Source organism: Apteryx mantelli, chromosome 28 (assembly GCF_036417845.1).
Source record: "Apteryx mantelli isolate bAptMan1 chromosome 28, bAptMan1.hap1, whole genome shotgun sequence".
NCBI lineage: Eukaryota > Metazoa > Chordata > Aves > Apterygiformes > Apterygidae > Apteryx > Apteryx mantelli.
In genome coordinates this window covers 836330-858851 of record NC_090005.1, presented here as the reverse complement: position 1 = coordinate 858851, position 22522 = coordinate 836330, and the positions used below count along the sequence as shown (strand labels likewise).

Here is a 22522-nt window from a genome sequence, read left to right as displayed (position 1 = left end):
GCTTGCACCTGCACCCGGCACCCACCCCCAGCGCGGAGAGGAGCCCTCATGCCGACGCAGGGCCAGGCGTTTCTTCTGCAGAGCTGGGTCAGAGCTGAGAAACCTCCCACGGAGGTGGGGTGATTGCAGGAGCCAGAGAAGCCTGGCGGTGCCAGCGCTGGGGGAGTGGAGCTATCGCCCGGCGCCTGCGCGGTTTAGCTACAGACAGCGGTGCTGCTAGGGAACGGGAAATCACCGGTGTAAGGCACCAGCCCTGGAGCGGGATCCCGAAGGATACTCTTTGCAGAACTTCCTCGCCTGAGCGGGAGACTCATTAGACAGGAGAAGAGAAGTTTCTGGGGTGTTGTGAGGCCTCAGACAGAACGCAGCCATCCTGCCTGCCCCTTCGCGGCCGCCCCATTTGTCTTGTAACACCCCGGCCTCTAATGGCAGGCACCACGTCTCTTCTGCTAGTCAGAAAGAGTCACCACCCGTGATTTTTTTCCTGGCATTTCCAACCCGTGAGCAAATCAAGAATCAGCAATGCGGGGGGAAGGCCTCGGTCCAGGCGCGAGGTCCACAGAGGCACATATAACATTACCACCGGCCTGCGTGTGTCACTGCAAGGACGGCGACCGGACGATGCAGAAACGATGCTCCTGCCCATCTCGCGGGCGAGAACACGACACACCCAGTGGTGCTAGTGGGGAAAGTCTCAGAGGAAACCAATTACCAAAAGATTGTTTTAAGCTGTCTCACATTCTCTCCCTCTTCCCGGACAGAGGATTTGTCATGCTGGCCTCCCCCTCAAGGGTTAAACCGGCGTTTCTGCCTCGCTGCTCATGCATGAGCTGCCCTGCCTTCCCTCGCAAATCACCCTGCTGCTGCACGGCTGCCCCAGCCGAGCCCCACAGAGGGATGGGCCGGGGTTTGCACACCCCCTGCAAGGACCGGCCGGCTCATTCTTTCGTCCTTTCCAGAATCCAGCATTCTGCCCCTGTGATGAAGTTAAATCTTACTCTAAATCGCTCTACGCAGGAGCGTTTTCTGAGCAGGACAGACACTACCACACCCACTCTGAGTCACTTGGCTGGAACAAATTGCCTCAAACATTAATCTTGGCAGGGTCTTATCCAAGGCCAAAATAAAGTCAAAAGTAACATTTGCTGATAGGACGAGAGAACCGGCAGAATTTCTCATCCATCATTTATCCAGGAGGATCAGGCTTTGCAGTGATGCCACCAGGACCACAGACTGCCAGAAAACAGCACAGAGTCCCGAAGCAGCTTGTGCCCCCTGCGCGCTTGGTCAGGCAGCCGGTGGGGTGCCCGCACCGAACCCCTGCGGTACGCACCATCTCCCGGTCTGACCGAGCCCAGGAACCCGTCCAGCCTGACTTCAGCCGTGGCTGCGAGGCATTCACATGATGGCTTTCTGCGAAGCCGAAGTTTGAAGATTAGCCTGCCCTCCCACACCCCCTCGCTTTCAGGGCTGGGCCTCCAGCGCAGGAGTTTGGAAATGCAGTTGTGCGAACAAAAGCCGAACAAATGCCAGATCCTCTATAGCCAGACAAGTTGGGTCAGGAAAGACTAAATGAAAGGCACTGTAAGCACCCAGCATACAACACCCTGAGTGACTAGAGTCCACGCTCATTTTGGCTCAAAATATGCATTTTCTTCTCTCCAAAGCAATGCGCAACCTTTCCTCCACCCACCTCTCCTCCCACCGCCACCCACCTGCGCCACACTTATCCCTAATGCAAGATGAAAGTGCCTAATCCCAAAGCAGCAAAACCTCTTTTTGTGCCACCTCATTGATAAACATAGGATTAAACTGTGCCACACTGCAAGCCGTGAACAAGCCGGCCTGAAGATCTTAAACAGAGAAACTTTAGTCTAAGTACACAACAGGGGATAACAAGCTACCAGCTAATGCCTCATCCTGAAATGTTCTGAATGCAAGTGTTCAGCAAATATTTGTAAACAGTCAAGAGAAAGTTAAAAAAAGAAGAGAGGAAATACGAGCAGGCACAGCCGTCGCTGTGAGTGAGCTGGCTACAGCAGCGCTCGAGGAAAACTACCGCGACTTCGCAGGAATTTCTGCAGAAAACACGCGCTGCCAACACGCTGTTACAGTCAGTATCTAAATGCAGCACGACGCCTATTTACTGACATTTGGAGGAAACGCAGCAATCCCAGTTCAGCTCACATGAGCCAAGGGGACGGTCCCCAAAGCACTCTGGCTAAGGAGACATGGGGCAGGATGGTCCCCAAACCACACTGGCCGGGGGGACATGGGGCAGGACGGTCCCCAAACAACGTTGGCTGGGGAGATATGGGGCGGGACGGTCCCCAAAGCACGTTGGCCGGGGGGACATGGGGCAGGACGGTCCCCAAACCACGTTGGCCGGGGGGACAGGGGGCGGGACGGTCCCCAAACCACGCCGGCCGGGGGGACAGGGGGCGGGACGGTCCCCAAACCACGCCGGCCGGGGGGACAGGGGGCGGGACGGTCCCCAAACCACGCCGGCCGGGGGGACAGGGGGCGGGACGGTCCCCAAACCACGCCGGCCGGCCGGGCTCGGAGCGGGGGTCGCGCCGCGGCGCCAGGGGGCGCCCAAACCACGGCGGGGCGGGGCGAGGCGCGTGACGACACGGCCGTGGGCGGGGCGCCGCGCCGGAAGCCGGCCGTTGCCAGGCAGCGGTTGCCAGGCGGCGGCGGCGCGGCGAGCCGGGCCGGGCCGGGCCGGGCGGATGGGGGAGGCGGGGGCGGAGGTGCCGACCGGCACCTTCCCCAGCTTCGTGGCCGAGGGGACGCTGCTGGTCCGGCGGGGCGAGCACGGCAAGGCGCTGCCCTGCTTCACCAAGGTGGGGGGTCTGCCCGGGGGACGGGGGCAACCGCGAGGGGGCGGGGCCTGGGGAGGGGGCACCAGGGTCACATGGAGGTGGCACCACGAGGGGACGGGGCCTGGGGAGGGGGCACCAGGGTCACATGGAGGTGGCACCACGAGGGGACGGGGCCTGGGGAGGGGGCACCAGGGTCACATGGAGGTGGCACCACCAGGGGACGGGGCCTGGGGAGGGGGCACCAAGATCCATGTAGGCCTGGAGCAGGTCGCATCAAATACATGTGCTTACGTGCTTCCCGAATGTGCATCCACGTCCCCTGCGTTCCAGGCGCTGCAGCTACGACCAGGCGACAAGCACTGTCTGGTTGCCCGCTCAAAATGTTACCTTAAACTTGGAGACACAGAAAATTCCCTGAAAGACGCAGAAGCTTCTCTCCAAAATGACAAAACATTCTCCAAGGTAAATAGCAACGAAGGGGCAAGAAAGCCTGGGGTGGCCAAGGACAGGTCTTTTGTCTGTGTGAAACTCTCAGCATTGTGGGGAAACAGCTAACTCAAAAAGCAAAAGGGGCCTCATCCTGCACACTTACCTTAGTGCTCCCAGGGAGGTGGAGGTAGTTAGTCATCCGAGCAAGAGTTTCAGGATTGGACTTTACCGTATGCGTGTTGCGATGGCATAAGGCTCTCACTTCTGCCTAGCAAGGAATTTATTGAAGTCTCCAATGTCTTTAAATGTCATTTCAGGGACTTTATCAAAAAGCTGAGACCCTATATACCATGGGTGACTTTGAATTTGCATTGGTGTTTTATCATCGAGGCTACAGACTACGTCCAGAACTACAGAAATTCAGACTGGGTATCCAGAAATCCCAGGAGGCAATTGTTAACTGCATCGGAAGTAAGATGTTGCATTTCATGGAGCTTACAAGCATAGCCAGAAGCTGTCCATTTGACAGCTGATGACATATTAGCTCTGCAAATGACACAAGGACTTTGCAACAGCAGAGTCTCTTTGCTTCTGGATTCACGTGCTCAGTAGCTATTCTCAGATGAAAACAGGAACCACCAAAAAGGGCACAGCCCTGTTCTTGGTTTGGGTTTTTTTTGGGGGGGCTGAATGCCTATTCATATACAGTATCTAATAACTTCAATTGGGAAAGTAAATTATGACCTTGGCACAATTTTGATTACTACATTTCTAAAGTCACCATGAAAATATTCTAGGTAATACAGAAGAAAGCAGCACATCTACTTACTGCCCTACTGCTCATCTTTCTGCCTCCTATCCTACTGATTACAGAATCCATTCTGAGATCTTTATCCCCATATTAAAACTTCTTAATGAAATTTGCCTTGCTACCTGAGACTGACCATTCTGAGATCCTGATCTCCCTCCAATTTACATTGCATAAGACTAGTGAAACTGTTGACTATTGCAATGGAGCATTGCTTTCATAATTTCTGGCTTAGATAGAACTCCGTCCTGCAGGAGACAGGAAAGGCCAAGGACCTAGTGACGTTCAAAGCAAAGCAAAACCTTGTCCCCTTCCCCTTAGTTTTTCTCTCAGCAATGCTTTTACATGCAGACAAGCTTGGACACGATGTGCACCCACTCTCAGGCGCACAGGCACACCTCAGATGGGGCTGCCACCTTACACAAATGGCTTTATCACATGCACAGAGCAACCTGCACAGAGCTGGCAAGGCCACTGTAAAACCCGCCAAGCTAGTTGGAAGCTGCTCAGGTGGATTCCCTTGCAGCCTATCCATTCACAGAGCCAGGACACACCCTGCCTGCACACCCATACACGTAGACCCTGATCCTCAAGATATTTAGGTGCCTCACTCTCAGCGAAATCAGTTTCAAAATTTCAGTCCACCTCCAGTGCAACAGATTAACTTCATGTCACAGTTGCATCAAAGCCTGAAGCTTTTTCATATGTGATGTTCATTTAGAAAACAGATAGGGAAGATGCCAGATCAGGCTTTCTTTCCTCCACTGCTGCTGCTTTCTTAGCTTAATCCAAGTATCTAGATATCATTGCAATTCTCAGTTAAAATGCTGTGCTTAATATATTGAGCTAAGCGCTTTGAGCATCTGGACTGTAGACAAAGTGAATAGATAAAAAACAAGCCATTTTAAATCAAGCTATAGCTCCTAGATGCAGGGGAAGAAACCCCAATGAAACATATTGGCATTTGATCTGGATGTTTAAATAGTTGGGAAATGCGCATACATTAATAGGGCACATCCCCCAAACTGCTTTACTGAATCTGCTTTGCTTGGCAGATTCAGAAACACCTGCCTTCCCTGATACGCGTGTACTCACATAGCTGATCTTGGCCCAGTTGCCTTGCTGGAAGAAATACTTCTACAACAGCATTTGAAGCTCCTTTCTTCCTTCTGACCAGGCCAAGATAAAGAACTGTTTTTCACTGTTCCTGCATTGCCAGAATGCATTCTGAATAGCAGAAATGGGTGTCACAATGAAAATGAAACGGGATTTTTGCCATTATATCAGTGTACAAACACTTTAAAATAGTTCTCTGCATTGCTGAAGATCCTTATGAGCTTTTTTTCTCATTTTAAATCTTAGCTGTGATCCCTTAGAAGAACATGCCATCCTTTTGTTAATGCCTCCATGCAGGATTTAGCATACGTCTGTGTCAGAATTCTGATCTGTGATGGGTGCCCCCTGGTGCCATGTGAAAATAATAATTAAAATCCAGAGGAGATGAGCATTTATGAGCTGTAATCCCTGCTTAAAGAACATACTAACATCCATGTATTTCAAATGAAGGAGTTAGTAGAAAGCTTTATTTGAAGCAGGATAGTATAGGTCTGGCACATTTACAGCCATTTTGATTTCTAGAGCTCTGTATTGCAGTTCTTGAACACTAACAAATACGTTCTCTATATTTGCAGGTCCGTCCTCAGTTAAATTGGAGAATAAAGAGGACCTCTGCTTTTTAAGCAGGCAGGCAGAGGTACAGTGGAAGAGCTCTTGCTTTGGAAGCTAACTAGAGTTATTATAATGCTAATGTTTTCTGCAAATAGGCACTACAAGATTAATAGTTTCTGTAGCAACATGGATGGGGATATGGTTGATCTAGTGAAGCATTCTGAGCATAGGGAGCATGCTGATCCTTTATGAGAGTATTTACACACCTGCTTTTAATGGAGTTTTGGCTCAAGCTACACAAAATATAAAGGAGAAGGCAGAAGGGCAGGGAAGAGCAACCAAGAAGAAACAGAGCCTAATCTGAAATTTCTCTACCAGCCTGACTGTTGTTTCTAAAGGGAGATCACCCAGCAAAAGGTAATAAGTAACAGCACTGAGGTCAGAGCCAGAGTACATTTATCTACATTATTTACTTTGGTTTTACCTGATGTTTAAGGTTCATATTTTTGAGAGTGGACACTTTCTCAATTGCTTGCTTTTGAGGCGGTCTTCTGAAGTAGTGCCTTGTTCCTCTGAGATGCCAAGCATACGCATTTCCCTTTGAAGTCAGTGCAGTGAATGCTCATCCCTTCTTTCAGCTGGAATTATGGGTACTCAGTGGTTAGAATAATTTGTACAAAGGGGACTAAAGATAGGCACTGTAATTGCTGGGATTCTGGATGTGAAACTTTAGAAATACTCTCAGAAGCCCTGGCAGTTAAAACCTCTTTTTCTTTGACTGGGGAGAACTAGACCTGCCTATCCCACAAGTTTAATGTGCTCCCACAGCACTGGCCAGGAAGCCCTCTAGAACAGTAGAAGACACTGTGCTAAGACAGTGGGGCTCTTACTCTTACTATAACGCCCCCTCCTGTTCTTGGAAATGAGAGAGCATGTTTGGGTTCAAAATTTCAATTGCTTACAACTAAAGCAATTGGTGGGACACAGGCCTGACTTCTTGTTTTTACTTAAAAAATAATTTGGCCTATACAGAGTGTAAATAGAATTCTAAAAGCCAGGCCTTTCCTCCTAATTCTAATGTTCCCTGCTTATCCCCCCAACTTACTTGATTTTTTATTGCTATAGAGCAAAAAAGCAAAACAGAAACTCCAAATCAAACTGACCAAGGATCAAAAGCGGACAAGCAAACAGGAGCGTGTGAGAAATCCGCAAACAGAGCGACAGCTTCTTGGAGAGCTTTACGCTGACAAGGCCTACCTAGAAAAGCTGCTCAAGGATGAAGGTCTTACTCCAATGTATTTAACTAAATGTTCCTTCTATGCAGTTTCTTCCTTTTTTTCCCCTTCTTTTATATCCCTATGACTACTCTTCCCTATTTGCATCACAGGTCGCATATCATGTAAAGTATATGCAGTGGTCTTGAGAGAGGTAGATGTCTGGAGAGCACAAGTAATTTTGGAGCCAGATCCAATATTCATAACTATGTGTGAGCATGTTTCCTTCCTAATGAAATAGCAGGTTTTTCTAATGAACAGTTTAGCAACAATTCAACTCAAAGCAATCTGTGCTGATGAAATCAAAAGCAGAAACTTTATCATTACAAATTATTTCATTTCTGGCATAATGATAAAATACACTAAGGTTTGTATTAAGTGCAAGACATTGCTAATAAGATTATACCTATTCACAGTTTCATTATAAATGCTGTTAAGATCAAGATGCAGAATTCAGAAAAGTATCATATTTTAGAACTAGGTACAGAGGTGATCCCCATTTGGTCATTTTTCTAGGAAAACATTTACCCAGGAACAGAAGAATAATTAAGAATCTAGTCTATTGGCAGCTTTTATATTATTAATGACAGTAATACCAAATGTGGGCTATCTGGTTTCCAGGCATGTAAAAGCCCTCTCAATTTCCATATTGCAATCTAATCCACAACACTTTCTTGCTTTGAAGTGCCATTTAAGTACAAATGAGTCTGTCCAGGGAAACAGTTTCCCATGTAGTTGTTCTGTCCAGGAGGACAGGTGCTCACTCACCACACCTGGCTCCCGTTAAGTAGGCCTCTTCTCGATTCTGTGAGCAGGGAAGGCAGCAGCTCTAGGGGCTGGGAACAACAGTTCCAGCTCCCTAAAACACACACGGATGGGTAACAGCAAGAGAAGCTTTCTCTGACCTCTCTCTCAAAGCCACATCGGTTCTGAGGAGCACAGTTTCTGGGACTCTCTCTCTATCATAATAGACAAACATTCACAGGCACTCCCCCTCCACTGAACTGCAGCTTCATTCATCACAGACATTAATCCTCTCCTGCGTTCTACCATCTTATTTTCAGACTTGATGAAGAGCAGCACAAAGCAGGGAATCAAAGTAAAGGACCTGGTTTTGGGTGGCATTGCCTACCTGGACACACGCGCTGAATTCTGGCAGCAGCAGAAGCCTATTTATGCGCGAGTGAGGGAGCGCAAGCTCAGGCAGCAAAGGTGGATCCGAGACAGGAAACGAAAACCAGCTGAAGTTGCCAGATACATTGTGAAGAGTATGGAAGACATTGATATGTGTACGTGTCCTGCCTGGAGGCAGTAAGAAAACGATGACTGGCATATGTAATTATTTGCTGTAGTAATAACAGACCATGACAACAGAAGCAGTGCAATTATTAACAAACAGTACCAGGCAGTTTTTGAAAGTATTTGTTTTTATGTTCTTCACCTTTCCCAAGGCAATACTTTGAGGTATAGAATCCAATGCATTTTTTTTCCTCATCTTTTTCTGTACTTGAGGCCTTGCTAACTGCTTTTCAGAACATTTAAAGCCAGGTAGGCCACTGCTGCATGCTTAGCAAGTGCCCCTGGCCAGTCTGGTAATTATAAGTTGTTTTATTGAGAGATACGGAGTACTGGAGTTAATCATTTCTGTAGTTGAAAATTACCATTATAGAGAGATGAAGAATCTGAAGAACAGTGGTCTAGAAGGAAGGAGTAATTCAGCCACTTCTGTTCTCTTTCTCTCTCTTTGTGCTCTATGTTTTATAACCCAGGAAAGAAAAACTCAAACATTACTGCCCTTCAGTTCATTCCAATTACAACAGCTTGGTGCAGGCAATGACAGAACTATCCTGCAGTCTAATCCCCACAGCACTGTAACCAACTTGATGCAATCAACAACTCACCAGGAAAGTGCAAGGGACTAATTTAGGAGATAAGAACTATCTACAGTACTTAGGTTTTATCTCCAAGACCAGGCTGCCCTGCTAGAAGGACTATGTGCTTTCAGCTGTCCTTTAGACAATGGGCATCATTCTCATTTATTTAACGTGAAGTGCTACCGGAGCGTTCTCCTATCACTTGCTGTGATGAAAGTGACTGCCAGTAGTGGCAGGTGGTAGGAAACAAAGTACTGTCTCCCAGGGGCAGATGTACTGGAGACTGATGGGGAGAGCGTAGGTGATACACAAAGAGCTAAGAGCAATAACCCTTCCCAAGCTGTTTCAGGGGCCTACACAATTGCTCTTATTCTTGCTTCCCAAATATTGCTGTGTCCACACACTAGCACTAAACTTTGCTCTTTATCTCTAGTGCTGACTGGCGGCTCCCCAGAAGAAAGCTGTAAGAAAGCTGAGCATGTGCTAAAGACAATACAAGGGTGGTCAGACGATGAAGTTCCCAACAAGAATGAACTGATTGGAAACCTCCACAACTGTATTGGGAATGCTCAGATAGAGATGGGCCAGATGGATGCAGCTCTGCAAAGCCACAAAACAGATCTGGAATTTGCCAGGCAGAAGTAAGTGCTGAGAAGCTCCAATGGATGGGGAAAAGATCCAATGTGCAGAGGAAAGTACCTCTGTTCAGATGTTTCAGCATCAGGTAATATAAGTCCCACCTGGAGATTTGACAGGGCAATGCATTCAGATGCTGCCCAAGTGTCATGATCCCTAGTGATTTATTATCCTTACTGTTTAAAAATAAGGGAACTGAAGCAGATTTTTAAAAGGACCTGGCCCACATGACACATCAAAATCTATGTTTAAGCAAAGCAAAAAAAGAACGCAAGTCCCAGACTCAGCACTTTAACCTCTAGTCTGCACTTCCTTCTCAGAAAGGTCAGGCTCTGATTCCTATACAACTTTCTCCTAAAATCATTTGCATTCAAATCACGATGGTATGCATGAAATATTTATCTAAGAGGCATGAGCTACCTGCTCATACAGAAACTTTGCTGCAGCCTTTCAGCTAAAACAGAATGGAGCATAACAGTCTTAGAATTTAGTAATCTGATTTAGTAATCTTTCAACGCACATGAGAAAACACTGAATAACTGCCTGAAATTAGGTTATTTTGGTTTTATTCTTGCTGATATTGCATAGGGCTGTTAAAATGTAACTGGCTTATTGTTTATCATTTTCACAAATGACAGATGGTTTATTTTTTTACTATTGTTTTAAGACACTTCTACCTCTCTCCTGGTGATCTCCACTCCCCACTCTCCATGCCAAGCAAAGTTAAGAATTAGCAGTGGAGAGGCAGGAAAGAGATGCATAATTTTACTACTTTATCAAACTGACTGAAGGTTGTATGTAGAAGACAGAAATGCAGCAATTACTGAGGGGGGAAATCGCCCTCTGGTGGCTAGAGTTCAGGAAGGGCGAGAGGAGGCGTTCTGCTGGCTCCCATAGCCCACAGCAATGCATTTATTCTCTCCTTTCATCAGCTTTTTCATTTGTAAGGTAAGGGTAGTCAAAGCAGTTCACTTCCAAACATGGGAACGAGGACTAAATAAGAAAAAACTTTAATTTCCGCAGGCTACATTATTTTAAAAGGAGCTGCCTTTAGCATAGGGAAAAGCTCTTTCAGAGCACTGGGAGCATGGCCTGTTACCAGGAGTCTGCTGATGTGAACACCCTGCAGACACTTTCCTTGGTTCTTTCACTTTCTCCTTGGACAGGCATCAGCTGTTAGTGCTAGAGACCTAGCAGCTGATAGGGTTTTTCCATGGGATATGTGAAAGATCCACAAGGCAACAAAGGAAAGTTGAAACAAAGAGTAGTGGAAAAGACTTTCACAAAGTGCTGCCAGATTCACATAAAGAAGCCAGTGACAAAACTAAACCATTTTTCCCTGTGTCTTGCAGGATATCAGTTGCAACAGTTGTAGATAAAAAACAAAAACGTACCTTGGTTTTATGACTTTCAGTCTGACGTTGATCCTTTAACTCTGCTCCTCAACACTTATCCTGCTGTCACGTTGATCACCCAAGAAAATATATAGGGCTGAAGAAAATGCAGACTGTATCAGGTATAAGACTATTTTAGCTCCTATGATTTCTTTTTCTTTTCAATGCAGCAATCTGCCAGATGCCATATCCAGAGCCCTTGATAACATTGGCAGAGTTTATGCCAGAATCGGCAAATTCCAGCAAGCTATTGACACGTATGTAAAATTAGTAACAGATAAAAGCATAAGGTTGTATTTAGAATTAAATAGATGCTGTCTTTTCAGGTTGTTTAAATATACTGCTAGCAAGGGTGACTGAGAAAGCCAGTTGTGAAATACACGTCTTCTGCCAGGAACTCAGCTGAGGTGTACTGCTCACTGTACACAGATCACCAACAGCTCCAGATGCTTCTGGTGCTTATTGACCATACAGATTCCGGTACTCATGAGTATTGATTGCACCTTCATCCCAGCCAGCAATATAGACAGCAAAGGCCTTAAAACCCATCATCAATCTGGAGTTCTCCAGATTTTACTACTTGGTCTTTTTCTAAATACTTAGCAGATCTCAGTGTAGAATAACTTTTCATAATAGCAGCATCCAGAACCTTTTGTTTATAGAACCAATGGTTGAAATTATAACTGAAATTATAATAGCACTTAGTGAAATTCAGTAAAAGTTTTTCTCTCTTACTCTCTTCTTGAAGTTGGGAGGAGAAGATTCCAATGGCAAAATCCAGCCTGGAGAAGACCTGGTTGTTCCATGAAATTGGCCAGTGTTACCTTGAACTGAACAAAGCTGAAGAAGCCCAAAATTACGGAGAGAAGTCCCTGCAGTCAGCAGATGAGGAGGGAGATGTTGAGTGGCAACTCAATGCTAGTGTACTGGTGGCACAAGCACAAGGTAAAGATGTTAGTACAAATTTCACTTTAAGGATAGAGGCAGCCACTCTGTTCGCCATCTTAATGAGAACAACTCCATGATTTAACAACCAAAGTAACTGTTCAGATAAAACTTTTCATGGTAGATTTGCTTAATTAACCTGTTGTTTTTTTCCCGTTTGTGATCTTGGGTTAAAATAGATGTTTTTGTTTGTTTGTTACAGTAAAATTAAAGGATTACCAGGCTGCAATCATCAACTTTGAAAAAGCACTTGAGAAGGCGAAGCTTATTCACAGTGATGATGCTCAACAGGCCATTATTATTGTAAGTGGCATGTTGCAAAGAGGAGAGAAGCTTGGGGAAGCATCAATAAGTTAGTTGTAACTATTGTTCTAATGTCATGAGGACAGAGAAAATGTCACTAGACAGTTACAGCATTAGAAGGGGAGAATACAGTCTCTGAAGCAGTTTACATAATGAAAGATATGAAGGCTTCTGGCTTGGAAAACTTAATCCCTGTTTGTGAACCAGTACAACATACAGAGGAGTGAAGTCCTGGCCCTGTTTGGGTCAAGGGAAATTTTTCTTTTGACCTTCTTGGGGCAAGGATTTTGCACTCAGAATACAGTGGTATCTCCTCTGCATTCAGTTGCTAACAGCTGGAATGCAGGGTTGACCACAACTCACCCTTTTATGGCCTCTCCAAAATGTCCCAGAGAAACCACTTTGCATCAGACCATAGAAGAACATCTAGGGCACAGCCAGTGTCCCAAGCATAAAACAGCCTGCATGTTATGGCAGTGTCTTCATCGGTCTGCCAGTGAGTTGCGTGTGATCTTCCTGCCCAGGTCACACAGCACTGGGCTCACCAGGCACCTCAATCACAAGTTACAGCATAAAAACCTACCTGTTTGGGGATGTCTCATGGGTGTCCAATGCTCAAGCCAAACCTACTCTCCCGCATGAAGAAAAATGACAGTGTGTGTATGTGTGAGAGAATTTTCAGGGGAGGAGACATTTGATAAGGGATACTAACATATATTAATAATCCTTGCAGGGATAAATGAAGCATATTGTTGCAGAGAGTTTTGGGGTAGTGAAGGAGCAAGTAATGATAGCAGAAATCAAAAGAAAACAAGCTTGGACAGATCTGTAACTGTATTCTAAAGCCCTTATTAATGAGTCATATCACTTTCAGGCCTTAGATGATGTGAGCAAAAGCTTCATCAAAGAGCTGAAAGAAGGAGAAAGAGAAACGACAGCTGATTCTCCTAAAGGTAGTTGTTATCTAGACCTCTGCACCACATACATTTAAAAATTCCCCACTTCCCTTTTCTGAGGCACAGACTGAGACATGGGAACAAAGCACCTACTACCTTCAGTAAAAGGACTGCAGACCTGTCACTCAAGTTTGCTGCAGCCAGTGCCTCAGGGCCTGAGGTCCAACCAGCTCAGGTTCCTTTAATTTTCTCTGCATCATAAAACTACTGTTTTCAGCATGGTGTTCTTGCAGTGAAAATACAGATGAGGACAAGGCATGTTACTGTGTTGTCCAGAGAATAGGCTTTCACTTTGGGCAACAATAAAGCAACTGCCCCATTGCCAGATAGCAGGCATCCAAATTTCTGGGCTGCATGCATCCTCTGTACCAGTACGCTGTAGCAGGAATTACATGTGAAGCCATAACCTAGTTATAACTTGTGGCTTAGTTTTTTGGCAGTGAGGGTTTAATATTGATTGATACTTTTGTATAACCTATAGCAACTCTCATGCAAGTGAAGCCTTGCTAATGTATAATAATGAAGGAGCTTAATTTCGCTCTTCAGTGCCATCCATATAAAAGGCTGCTTCTAAAAACATTGAAAGCAGCTCCAGTGCCCAGAGTGCATAACAGTGGGCCTAGTCAGAAGCAAAATAGCATCAAAATGGGACTGTAAAAATGACTGTGAATAAAGGAGATCCACAGTGCTGAGGCCTTCAAAAACCTCAGCTGGATTTTAATTGACTGAGGGGACAACTGAATTCTTGGAACTCCGCTTCCAAGTACCACCATGCTCATCTAAGGGCTCTGTCAACTCTGAGCAGGAGATGGCAGCACTTCCCAAGTTTCCTCCTTATGCCTGCAGGGAACAAAGTTTGTGCAGTCAGACCTGCTCCGGATTCATCCTTCACCCGTATTCTTGTGCACTGCAAGTGTAGGGAAGCTTCCTCCTCAGTCAGAACAGAGCAAACTCCCTCGCACCTGCTGAGCAGTAGGAGCACTTGCAAGCAGAGTCAGTGAGGGATAGCCCTGGAGCCGTGTGCACTGCTTAATACATATATGCCCCAGACATACAGGGCTCAGGTTTAATCATGTTAAGCTTTTCTGGGTCAAATGGTGCAATTTTGAATGAACAGGGGAAAGTGCAAGCCTCCCATCTCCGACCATCACTTTCTAGCTCCACCTTTCTCAGGGTCCTCTGCTACCACCATACCTGGACTTTACCTTATGTTCATTTTGCCACAGTTGATGAACGCAGACTGATGTACCTGCCAGTACCTGGTTTCTGCTCACTTTAGATCATGCAGCTCAGCTTCTTGCATCATCAGTAAATGGAGTCTTGTGAGACAGAAAATAAAGAGGAGGGTTTTCTGACTGTGGCGAAGGAGGCCAGGAGTCTTTCTTCTTCTTTTTTGTGCCCTGTTGATTGCTCAGTGCTGGAATTTGGTTTAAAGCTGCTTTCCTGCCCCCCCACAGATGATGATTGCAGCAGTGAATGCATAGAAGACAATTCCAAGAAGAACGCAGAGAGAGAGGAAAGTGAGGAAAGCGAACAAAGCATAGAGAATCAGAGAAACGAAAAGCAAGAGGAAGATGCCGACAACAATAAAGAGGAGCACGGAAACGATAAAGAGGGAGACGAACAAGAAAACGAGGAGAGCAAGAGCAGCGAAGGAAAAAAAGAAGAGACGAGTATGGGGGAAAGAGAAGATGATGAAGAGCAGCGTGGCTCTGCATCCGAGTAGAATAGCATTTCCCGAGGAGTTAGGCGGTAGAATTAAATTTTGCGCTGCAACGTTGGTTTTACGAGCAAGAGCTCTGTCCCCTTTGCCGTGCCTAGACGGCAGCTGGGTCGCCTACATACGAGTCCAGGAGCGTGAAGACGTTCGCTTCGTGCTCTCCCCCCCCCCAGCTTGCGCTGGGGCGCTGGAAGCCCCCGGCCCGGACGCAGCTACGCGGCCTCCCGCACCGGGGGCGAAGGTGCTGCTCGCCGCAGCGGGAGGCCTCTCGCCCCGGGGGGGCCGTGTCCGGGCCGGGGGGGCCAGGCCTGGCCGCGGGCAGCTCCGCCCCCGCCGGGCGGCGCCGCGGGGCCCCGCGCTATGAAAGGGGCCGCGGCGGCGCCCGCCCCAGAGCCGCTTCCCCGCCGCGCCGCTCCGCACCGGCGGCCGCCCGGAGCCGCTGCCCTCACCATGGTGAGCGCCGCGACGGGACGGGACGGGACGGGACGGGGCGGGGCGGGACGGGGCGGCGGGGGGGGGGGACGGGAGCGCGGCCGCAGCGCTTTCGGTTTCGATTCCCGGCGGGGAGGAAGCGGCCGGGGCGGAGCCGGGCACCGGCGGCAGCGCACGGAGCGGCGGGCGCGGGGCAGCGCAGCGCAGCGCACGGTGCCGGGGTAACGCGGGGTGCGCGGAGCGGCGCGGCTCGGCTCGGGGCAGCGCAGCGCGGGGCCGCCGCGGCTCCTCGCCCGGCCCCCGGTGCTGCCTTCAACCCCCCCCCCCCGCCCTATGCGCGGCGCGGCAGGGCCCGGAGCTGCCCCCGGGAGGGAGCCCGGGACAAGCGGGAGCTTTGTGGGGCCGCGGGCGGGGACGGGCGAGCGGGTCGCGCTGAATCGCGGATTGTTCGCTCGCTCCCCCGAGCGCCGCCTCTGTAGCGCCTTTGTCCGGCGGCGCCTTACGGGCCCCGGGCACAAGGGCGGCCTTTGTCCCCATTGTCCCCGGGCTGGCTGCCGAACAATGGGGCCCGAGGGTGTTTTCTGTCATTGTTCTTTTGTTCGCGCATCTGAAAAGCGGCCTCAGTCACTGCCGCTCACCAGCAGCTGCTTTCAGCAAAACAGTTCGACTGCCACAGTCACAGGCCAAGCCCTGTGCCGAGATGCTCCTCGTCCCGCTCGGGCCGAACATCCCAAACCCCTTCGGAAACTCAACACTTACGCTTCGAGGATGAGCAGTTCCCTGGGGCGGCTTTTCTTGCGCTCGTCCATGCAAATCGGAGGAAGCCGATGTGCTCGTCCTCTTACATGATGACTTGGGAGCCCCGAGTCCCCAGGGAGGCCAGCGTAGGCGTCCCAAGAGACACGCACGCTCCTCGTTTTTCTTGGATCCCATTCCTGGGGGCAGGAATTCTGCGCCAGTCTCAGGCAGGGCCGTGCTTGGAGCTCATCGTCCCCCCCCGCAAGAGGCCTGGCTTGCTGCACAGTGAACATCAGAACAACGCTGGTGCACAGTCCTTGTCCCAGGGTGCTTCGAACCAAAAACCCACCTCCAAATTCTAGAATGAAGGGCAGAAAAAGAAGTTAATCAGTTGAAATAGTTGATTGCCATGCAATGCCCTCACCCTGCAAACAGTTAATCAGTATTTTTCTGCGATGGGCAGAATGTTTACGTAGTATGAAAATCCCCTACATTTTTGGGTCAGTGGCAAATATTGCTCTTTCAGTATCGCATCTGCGGTTTCTTGACTGCTGGCACAGAGCTCGGGTCTTGATAACAGGAGGTTGTCGCGGGCAGCAGAGCCGGGACTGGTCTGTGGCAAGGATGCAGCTGGGGAGAGAGGCTGGAAAGTTCACGTATTGACTGAAAAAATGGTTTTTCCTGTTAGCATTACCAGAACCTTAGACAAATTCCTCATTTTCATCAAATCTCAGATTTTCCTAGGTCCTACTGAGAATTAATCTTAGATACCAGTTATTGCACCTAGTGGCAAAAGGGGAAGGAGGGACAGTGCCAGCTTGCTGGTGATGCTCTTCCTGTGTTGCTTGCTGGTGTCAAACTCGAGCATTTGCTTTGGTGCTGAGAGGATGGGTTTAACTTTCAGTTCAGGAAATGCTAAGAGCAGGTTTGCTTTTGCCTGAAGCAATTTAAGTCGTTCTTCGTTACAAGACCAGCCCGAAACTCCCACCTCTGAGGCATAAAGGTGCTGCTGTTCAGTGTAGCATCCAGGCATGAAGAGAAGGCAATTCTTGACGTGACGTAGTCTCCTTGCGGGCTTTACTCTGAAACAGCCTTTCCTACAGGAGCAGAAAATCCCTAAACAGGCTTAAATCGGTTTATAGTCTTTGTTTGGATGAATCAATGACACTTGAGCAGCCGTCACACCTCCTGGGACATTCGTTTCCCCTTTTCAGGCCAAGTTCCCCCTGGCACAGGGTCTCTTTGTAAACAAGCAACCACAAGCGTTGGCTGAAGCGTCCTGAAATAAATCTGACCCTTCAACTTCAGCTTTGCGGGGGCTCATGGGCACCTGCTGCTACCGCGTGGTGGTGGTAAAACTTGTGCATCCAGGTCAGGTGGCACCGTGGCTGCCCCGGCGGCTAGCGAAGGTCAGAGCCAGAGAGGTGAGCAGGGCTGCTCCTCCTCCTCCTCCCCTCCGTCCGGTGGCAGGGAGGTGGTGGGACAACGTGGTGCCTCCTGCAGACGTGGTAGCAGCTGTGGGGGTGGTTTGAGCCAAGCAGGGCGGCTGAGGTTACTCGGAAGTGGTGGCACAGACGTGTTCCCAAAGCTGTTTACACCCCTCCGAGCACGGCTTTCCTCCCTCCCCATAAGGGTCCGAGTGGCGCGCTGTTGCGTAGTAGAAATATGCCATCTCTTGGGATTGCTGGCCTACAAAATATTTTCTTCTTGAATTTCAGAACAGAGGCTTTTCGAAGAAGAGTCACACGTTCCTGCCTAAAATATTTAGAAAAATGTCTACTCAGTCAGCAAAAGAAAGGCCTGAAAGCTTGCAATACCCATTCCTTGATGATGATGAAACCATCTCCACGGTCAAAGAATCTAAAACCTTTTTTATTTTAAGAGGCCTGCCTGGCAGTGGAAAGTCCACTCTTGCCCAGGCCATTCAAGATAGGTATAAAGATGCCTGCAAGGTGATTTCTGTTGATACCTATAAAATTGCACCTGCAATAAGAAGCACTGTTCCTGAAGAATATTCAAAAGTTGATGAGGATCTAGTTGACTATTGCAAACGAGACATCAACGTTATTGTTTTGGATGACACTCACCATGAAAGGGAACGACTGGATCAGCTGTTTGATATTGCTGACAAATACCGGTACAAAGTCATCTTTGCGGAGCCAAAAACACAGTGGAGAATAGATTGCATGCAACTTAAGGAAAAGAATCAATGGAAACTGTCAGTGGAAGAGCTGAAGAAGATGAAACCAAGCTTGGAGAAGGAATTCCTACCCATGTATTTTGGGTGGTTTTTGAGTAAAAGAAGTTCAGAGATCCTGAGGAAGGCTGGACAGGCCTTCTTAGATGAGCTTGGAAGTCTTAAAGCCTTCAAAAAGGAGAGTAAATACTGTATGTATAGAAATATCAAGTTTTTACTCTGTTGATCAAACATTAACATTCAACAAATAGAACAAACTTAGTCAGCTTCTAAAGTGACACTTTAAACAGGTTTTTTTTTGTTGTTGCAAACTTTTAGTTAAAGATCCCTATATTTTCCCTAGTTGACAAAGTTGCTCTTGTAAGTTAAAAACAAATGAAACTGAGTTTTCTTAAGAAGTCCTTAGCTCCTCTGATATTGCAGGGAGCTGAGGTAGGACGCTGGCAGTGTTGCATAAAGCAGCTGAGCATCCCACTGTTTTTTGCAGTGGACTATGGAGAATTAAGGTGACATGTCAAACAAAAGGGAAGGATGGAACAATCTTGTCCCTTAAGGGATTCTTACAACATCAGGGTTAAGACAAACCACGATGATGTGCAGAAGTTTTTCTAGTTACATCCACTATCAGCCTAGGTGTGTGTGTGTGGGGGGGACACACAGTTTTATTTACTTATCTAGCCTTCAGCAGCAAGTAAGATGAAACATTAAGGACAGGCTGGTGAAGAAAGTTTAGATGGGACTTCGGCTTGTGGGGTGATATGGGGGGGGGGGTGTCATCTTTTAGTAGTAACTTTGTTTACCTGTATTTGCAGTTGCTTCTGCTGTTGAAGATCCCAAAATAAAAACAGATCTCACCAGCTACTTTGTGAAGAGGCCGCCCGGAGTCTTACACTGCACCACAAAATACACGGATTTTGGAAAAGCGCCTGGAGCTGAGGAATATGCCCAACAAGAAGTTAGTGTCTGGGTTCCGACTCTTCCCCATGGCTCCTTCCTCCACCAGCCTCTCCCCCCTTCCTAGCAGCGTATCCACAAACCCGAGGGAGCGGGCTGGGGACGCAGCTCTGCTTTGAGGTGGGAGGTGATTTTAGAGATAGCATCTGTGTCCAAAGCACAGCAACACTTCTCTGGTGGCCTGCGCAATAGAAAAGTCACAAGTGAGCGAGACGGTGACTAGTTTCTTTTAATCCAAATAAAATACTCCTGCCCCCTCGTGCAGCCCTGACTTCCAGCATCATCTCCAACACCTTGATTTGAATGATAATGAATTAGGGTACTTGTACTTACAGCTAAATTATTTCATGCTTTAACTGATGAGTCCAAACACCCAGTTAAATATTGGAATTTATGAAGAAAAAAGGTGTAACCAGCTCTGGATTTGCGGAGCAGAAACGTCAGGCCACCATCTCCTAGTTGCATGCCCTGTGACAAGTTTGTCAAAGCGAGGGTTGCCATGATCAGCTAAGACCCTGAGCACGTGGAGAATAAAGCTAACCGCGCTGCTAGAAATCCCACCAGTTTGTGGTTCATTAAAGCTGTGTTCTGGGCTTGTTTCCCTCTTTCCCCAGGCTGTGAAGGCCTCCTACGGCAAAGGCTTTACCTTGTCCGTTTCCGCTCTGTTCGTCACAACAAAAACTGTCGGGGCTCGCGTGGAATTGAGCGAGCAGCAGCTGCTGCTGTGGCCAGGAGACACCGATAAGATAACGCCCGCAGACAACTTCCCGAAAGGCAGCCGGGCGCACATCACCCTCGGCTGCGCCAGCGGCGTAGAAGCAGTCCAGACCGGCCTCGATCTGCTGGAGTTCGTAAAACTGGAAAAGGCAGGGAACAAAGGTGAAGACGTGGGGGAGATCGTAGGAGGGAAACTGCAGTATTTTGATAATGGTATGTGGATGCTTGTGCTTTCTAAAAAGATTGATATGAAGGCAATATTCTCGGGCTACTACGGTAAAGGAAAACTTGTGCCTACGCAGAGCACCAACAAACGGGGCTCTGCTTTTAGTTCCTGCACCATCATCTAATAGTATGGGCAGGGTAGCTTGTTTGTTTGTTACCATTTATTTGTTTTTTAAAGCAAGTAACTCCTGTAACCTTTAAAATTGTAAAGAGAAATAATCGTACCTTTACTAAATAAGTCCTTTTGCCAACTCCAGTATGTCTCCAGGGAGACAGTTTATTGGCCTCAGGAAGAAAACAAGTGACTCTTGACTGACAAAGGAAAACTGTCAAATAGACCAAAACAGTCAAATAGATTAAAAAAAAAAAGTCAATAACTGAAGTGCTGAATGTTTTTTAAATGGAAGAGTTTTGGAGAGACCTAGCTGTGCTGCTCTGCTTGTTTGCTTCCTCAGAGGAAGATCTCCTATGGTCTTTTATAACTTCCCTATGAACCACAATCGTTAGATCATTACGTCAGTACTATATGATCAAGCAGTTGCAGACCAAAGCCTGTAACTGGTCTGAAGCCAGGGGACATGAACTGTATAATGTCTCCCCCTGCCTTTCCCAAAGCTGAGGGACTAATATTAGCAATACTGGTAGCTGAATTACTATGTAAAAAGCAGTAAGACCCAATTATGGGCGATTTCTACCAAGCATGGCAGTTACTACTTAGTAGTCTAGTCCCCAAGATCAAAGACTTATAGAGGACATCAGGGTATCCAAGAGCCTCGATCAGAGGCCAGCCTCTGGCGTCCGCGTGGCTGCCCAGGCCTGGGCTAACCCGGCTTCACGCTCCCCGTTAGCGCGCGAAGGCTTCCTTCATCGTGGAAAGGGACATGTGGGTGGGGGGACAGAAGGAAAGTGCATTGCCAGAAGATGTCTTAAAGACAACACTGTGGGCTAAAAGAAAAGTCACAGAATGGGAAACAAGCTAAGTATCAGGAGATATGTTCAGTTCCTGTAACATGGCTCCAGTCATTTTCACAGCACGTGTCAAATTGGGCTGAACCAAGTACTGTCCAGTGTACTTATCCCATAGGGAACAATCCTGCCTTGGCAGGGAATGGAAGAGATGAACTAGTGTCTCTTCCATCTTATTTTATAGAAACTAAAATCATGTCTGAAGTATAGAACCGTACTTCATACAAGATTTTACTACTTTTATCTAATGTACTTGAATGTTAAAAGTTAGGATGGAAGTAACATTGTAATTTAGGAAGTAAACGGAGGTACTGTAAATGACATAACTTAAGTCTGCTCAGATCTAATTTTTTTCCAGCTGGTGGTTTAATGTTCAAGCACTTCTGTTAAGTCTGTCTTACCGAAGCTTATGTTTTTGCTCTTAGTGAAACTGTTTGCCAGTTGGTCACATATTGTCATTACCTTACTATACGCTTAGCTCAACTAATGGGATTCAGGTCAGAACAACAGTTTAAGCTCATGCTATGGCTCAGTGTTTGGTATATTGAAATTAATCCAGTACTAATATGTAAATGCTTACTGTGTTTGAAAAGCATGTGCTGGGTTCGTACCTGTAAAGGAGCTGTCATGTGGACACAGCTTATCAGGAGCTGTGCACACACCGGAAACATTGCTACCAAGCCCAGCGCTGCACAAGAAACCCTTCCTCTCTGAATGCTTGAAACAAAAGCAAGGTGCGCGTTGGGGCTAATCCGGTAAACACTGTGCAAGCTTACTGGTAAAGCAAAAGAGTTCCTGCTGTTTCAAAAAAGATGGATGACAGAATAAATTCCCATTATAGCTTAAAAAAAAAAAAGGGGGGGGGGGGAACCAACAATTCAAGAAACAAAACATGTAGCCCCCCCCCGCCCCTTACCTTCAACAGAGTAAGAGTTGCTAGCTCCTGTCAGAAATTATTTGATGAAGCCACTAGAAAAGTTGCAAGTGCCTGATGCTCAGCTTTGGCCTCTTGTAGCAGAAAAATCATATATGGCTTTGTTCTATCAAAAGAAATAAGTAGCATTTTAAAGCAGCTACAGGGTAGGAGCATGCAGAATCCCCTCTCCTTTCAGTGCTCTGGTAACATAACCCAGTGCTCCAGATTACATCCAGCACCGAAATACACAGCTAGAATATCTTGTTCATTTGCCTGTTTAAGAACAACAGTGAGACTGTCGTCATTTAAGTGTTTATTAGTTTGTACATCATATACAGTTTATAATAAAGTAAACCAATTGCATATGGTTTTGCTTCAGTCTGTGATATTCTTCATATAAACACATCATTATGAATTATGCCTAATGAAGTAAACAACAAATATTCACATTTTTACTGTTCACATCCTAGAAAGGTAAGGGTCCAAAGAGGGACAGTGTTCATACTAATGTGAAGCCTGCCTTAGGGAGGATTAAGTGTTTGGCA

The 22522-nt window shown here is 47.3% G+C and overlaps 3 protein-coding genes across 7 annotated transcripts in view; 2 read left to right on the top strand and 1 right to left on the bottom strand.

The window, feature by feature from the left end:
- ACLY (ATP citrate lyase) overlaps positions 1–3167 on the bottom strand; it is a 37297-nt gene extending 34130 nt beyond the window's left edge. The window contains exon 1 of the mRNA XM_067312226.1: positions 3117–3167. The gene's annotated coding sequence lies outside the window, so the exon portion shown is untranslated. The remainder of the gene's footprint in view (positions 1–3116) is intronic.
- Positions 2712–15008, top strand: ODAD4 (outer dynein arm docking complex subunit 4). Of its 4 annotated transcripts, none has more exons than XM_067312217.1 (12): positions 2712–2846; positions 3156–3287; positions 3572–3725; positions 5754–5815; positions 6856–7012; positions 8069–8293; positions 9312–9519; positions 11079–11165; positions 11657–11853; positions 12056–12156; positions 13031–13109; positions 14570–15008. In XM_067312217.1, the coding sequence occupies exons 1-12, from the start codon at positions 2733–2735 to the stop codon at positions 14836–14838; spliced, it is 1785 nt and encodes a 594-aa protein (XP_067168318.1). In that variant the 5' UTR covers positions 2712–2732; the 3' UTR covers positions 14839–15008. The 4 variants fall into 4 exon arrangements, with proteins under 4 accessions (XP_067168318.1, XP_067168319.1, XP_067168321.1 ...); XM_067312218.1 differs by lacking the exon at positions 14570–15008 and adding an exon at positions 14339–14560; XM_067312220.1 differs by lacking the exon at positions 13031–13109 and having other exon boundaries at positions 14570–14674.
- A 222-nt stretch (positions 15009–15230) lies between these two features.
- On the top strand, positions 15231–21931 carry CNP (2',3'-cyclic nucleotide 3' phosphodiesterase). 2 transcript variants are annotated; one of them, XM_067312224.1, is made up of 4 exons: positions 15231–15285; positions 17721–18390; positions 19012–19154; positions 19768–21931. In XM_067312224.1, exons 1-4 carry the CDS (start codon positions 15283–15285, stop codon positions 20218–20220), a joined length of 1269 nt encoding a protein of 422 aa, XP_067168325.1. In that variant the 5' UTR covers positions 15231–15282; the 3' UTR covers positions 20221–21931. The 2 variants fall into 2 exon arrangements, with proteins under 2 accessions (XP_067168325.1, XP_067168326.1); XM_067312225.1 differs by lacking the exon at positions 15231–15285 and adding an exon at positions 15458–15485.
- Positions 21932–22522: the final 591 nt, after the last annotated feature.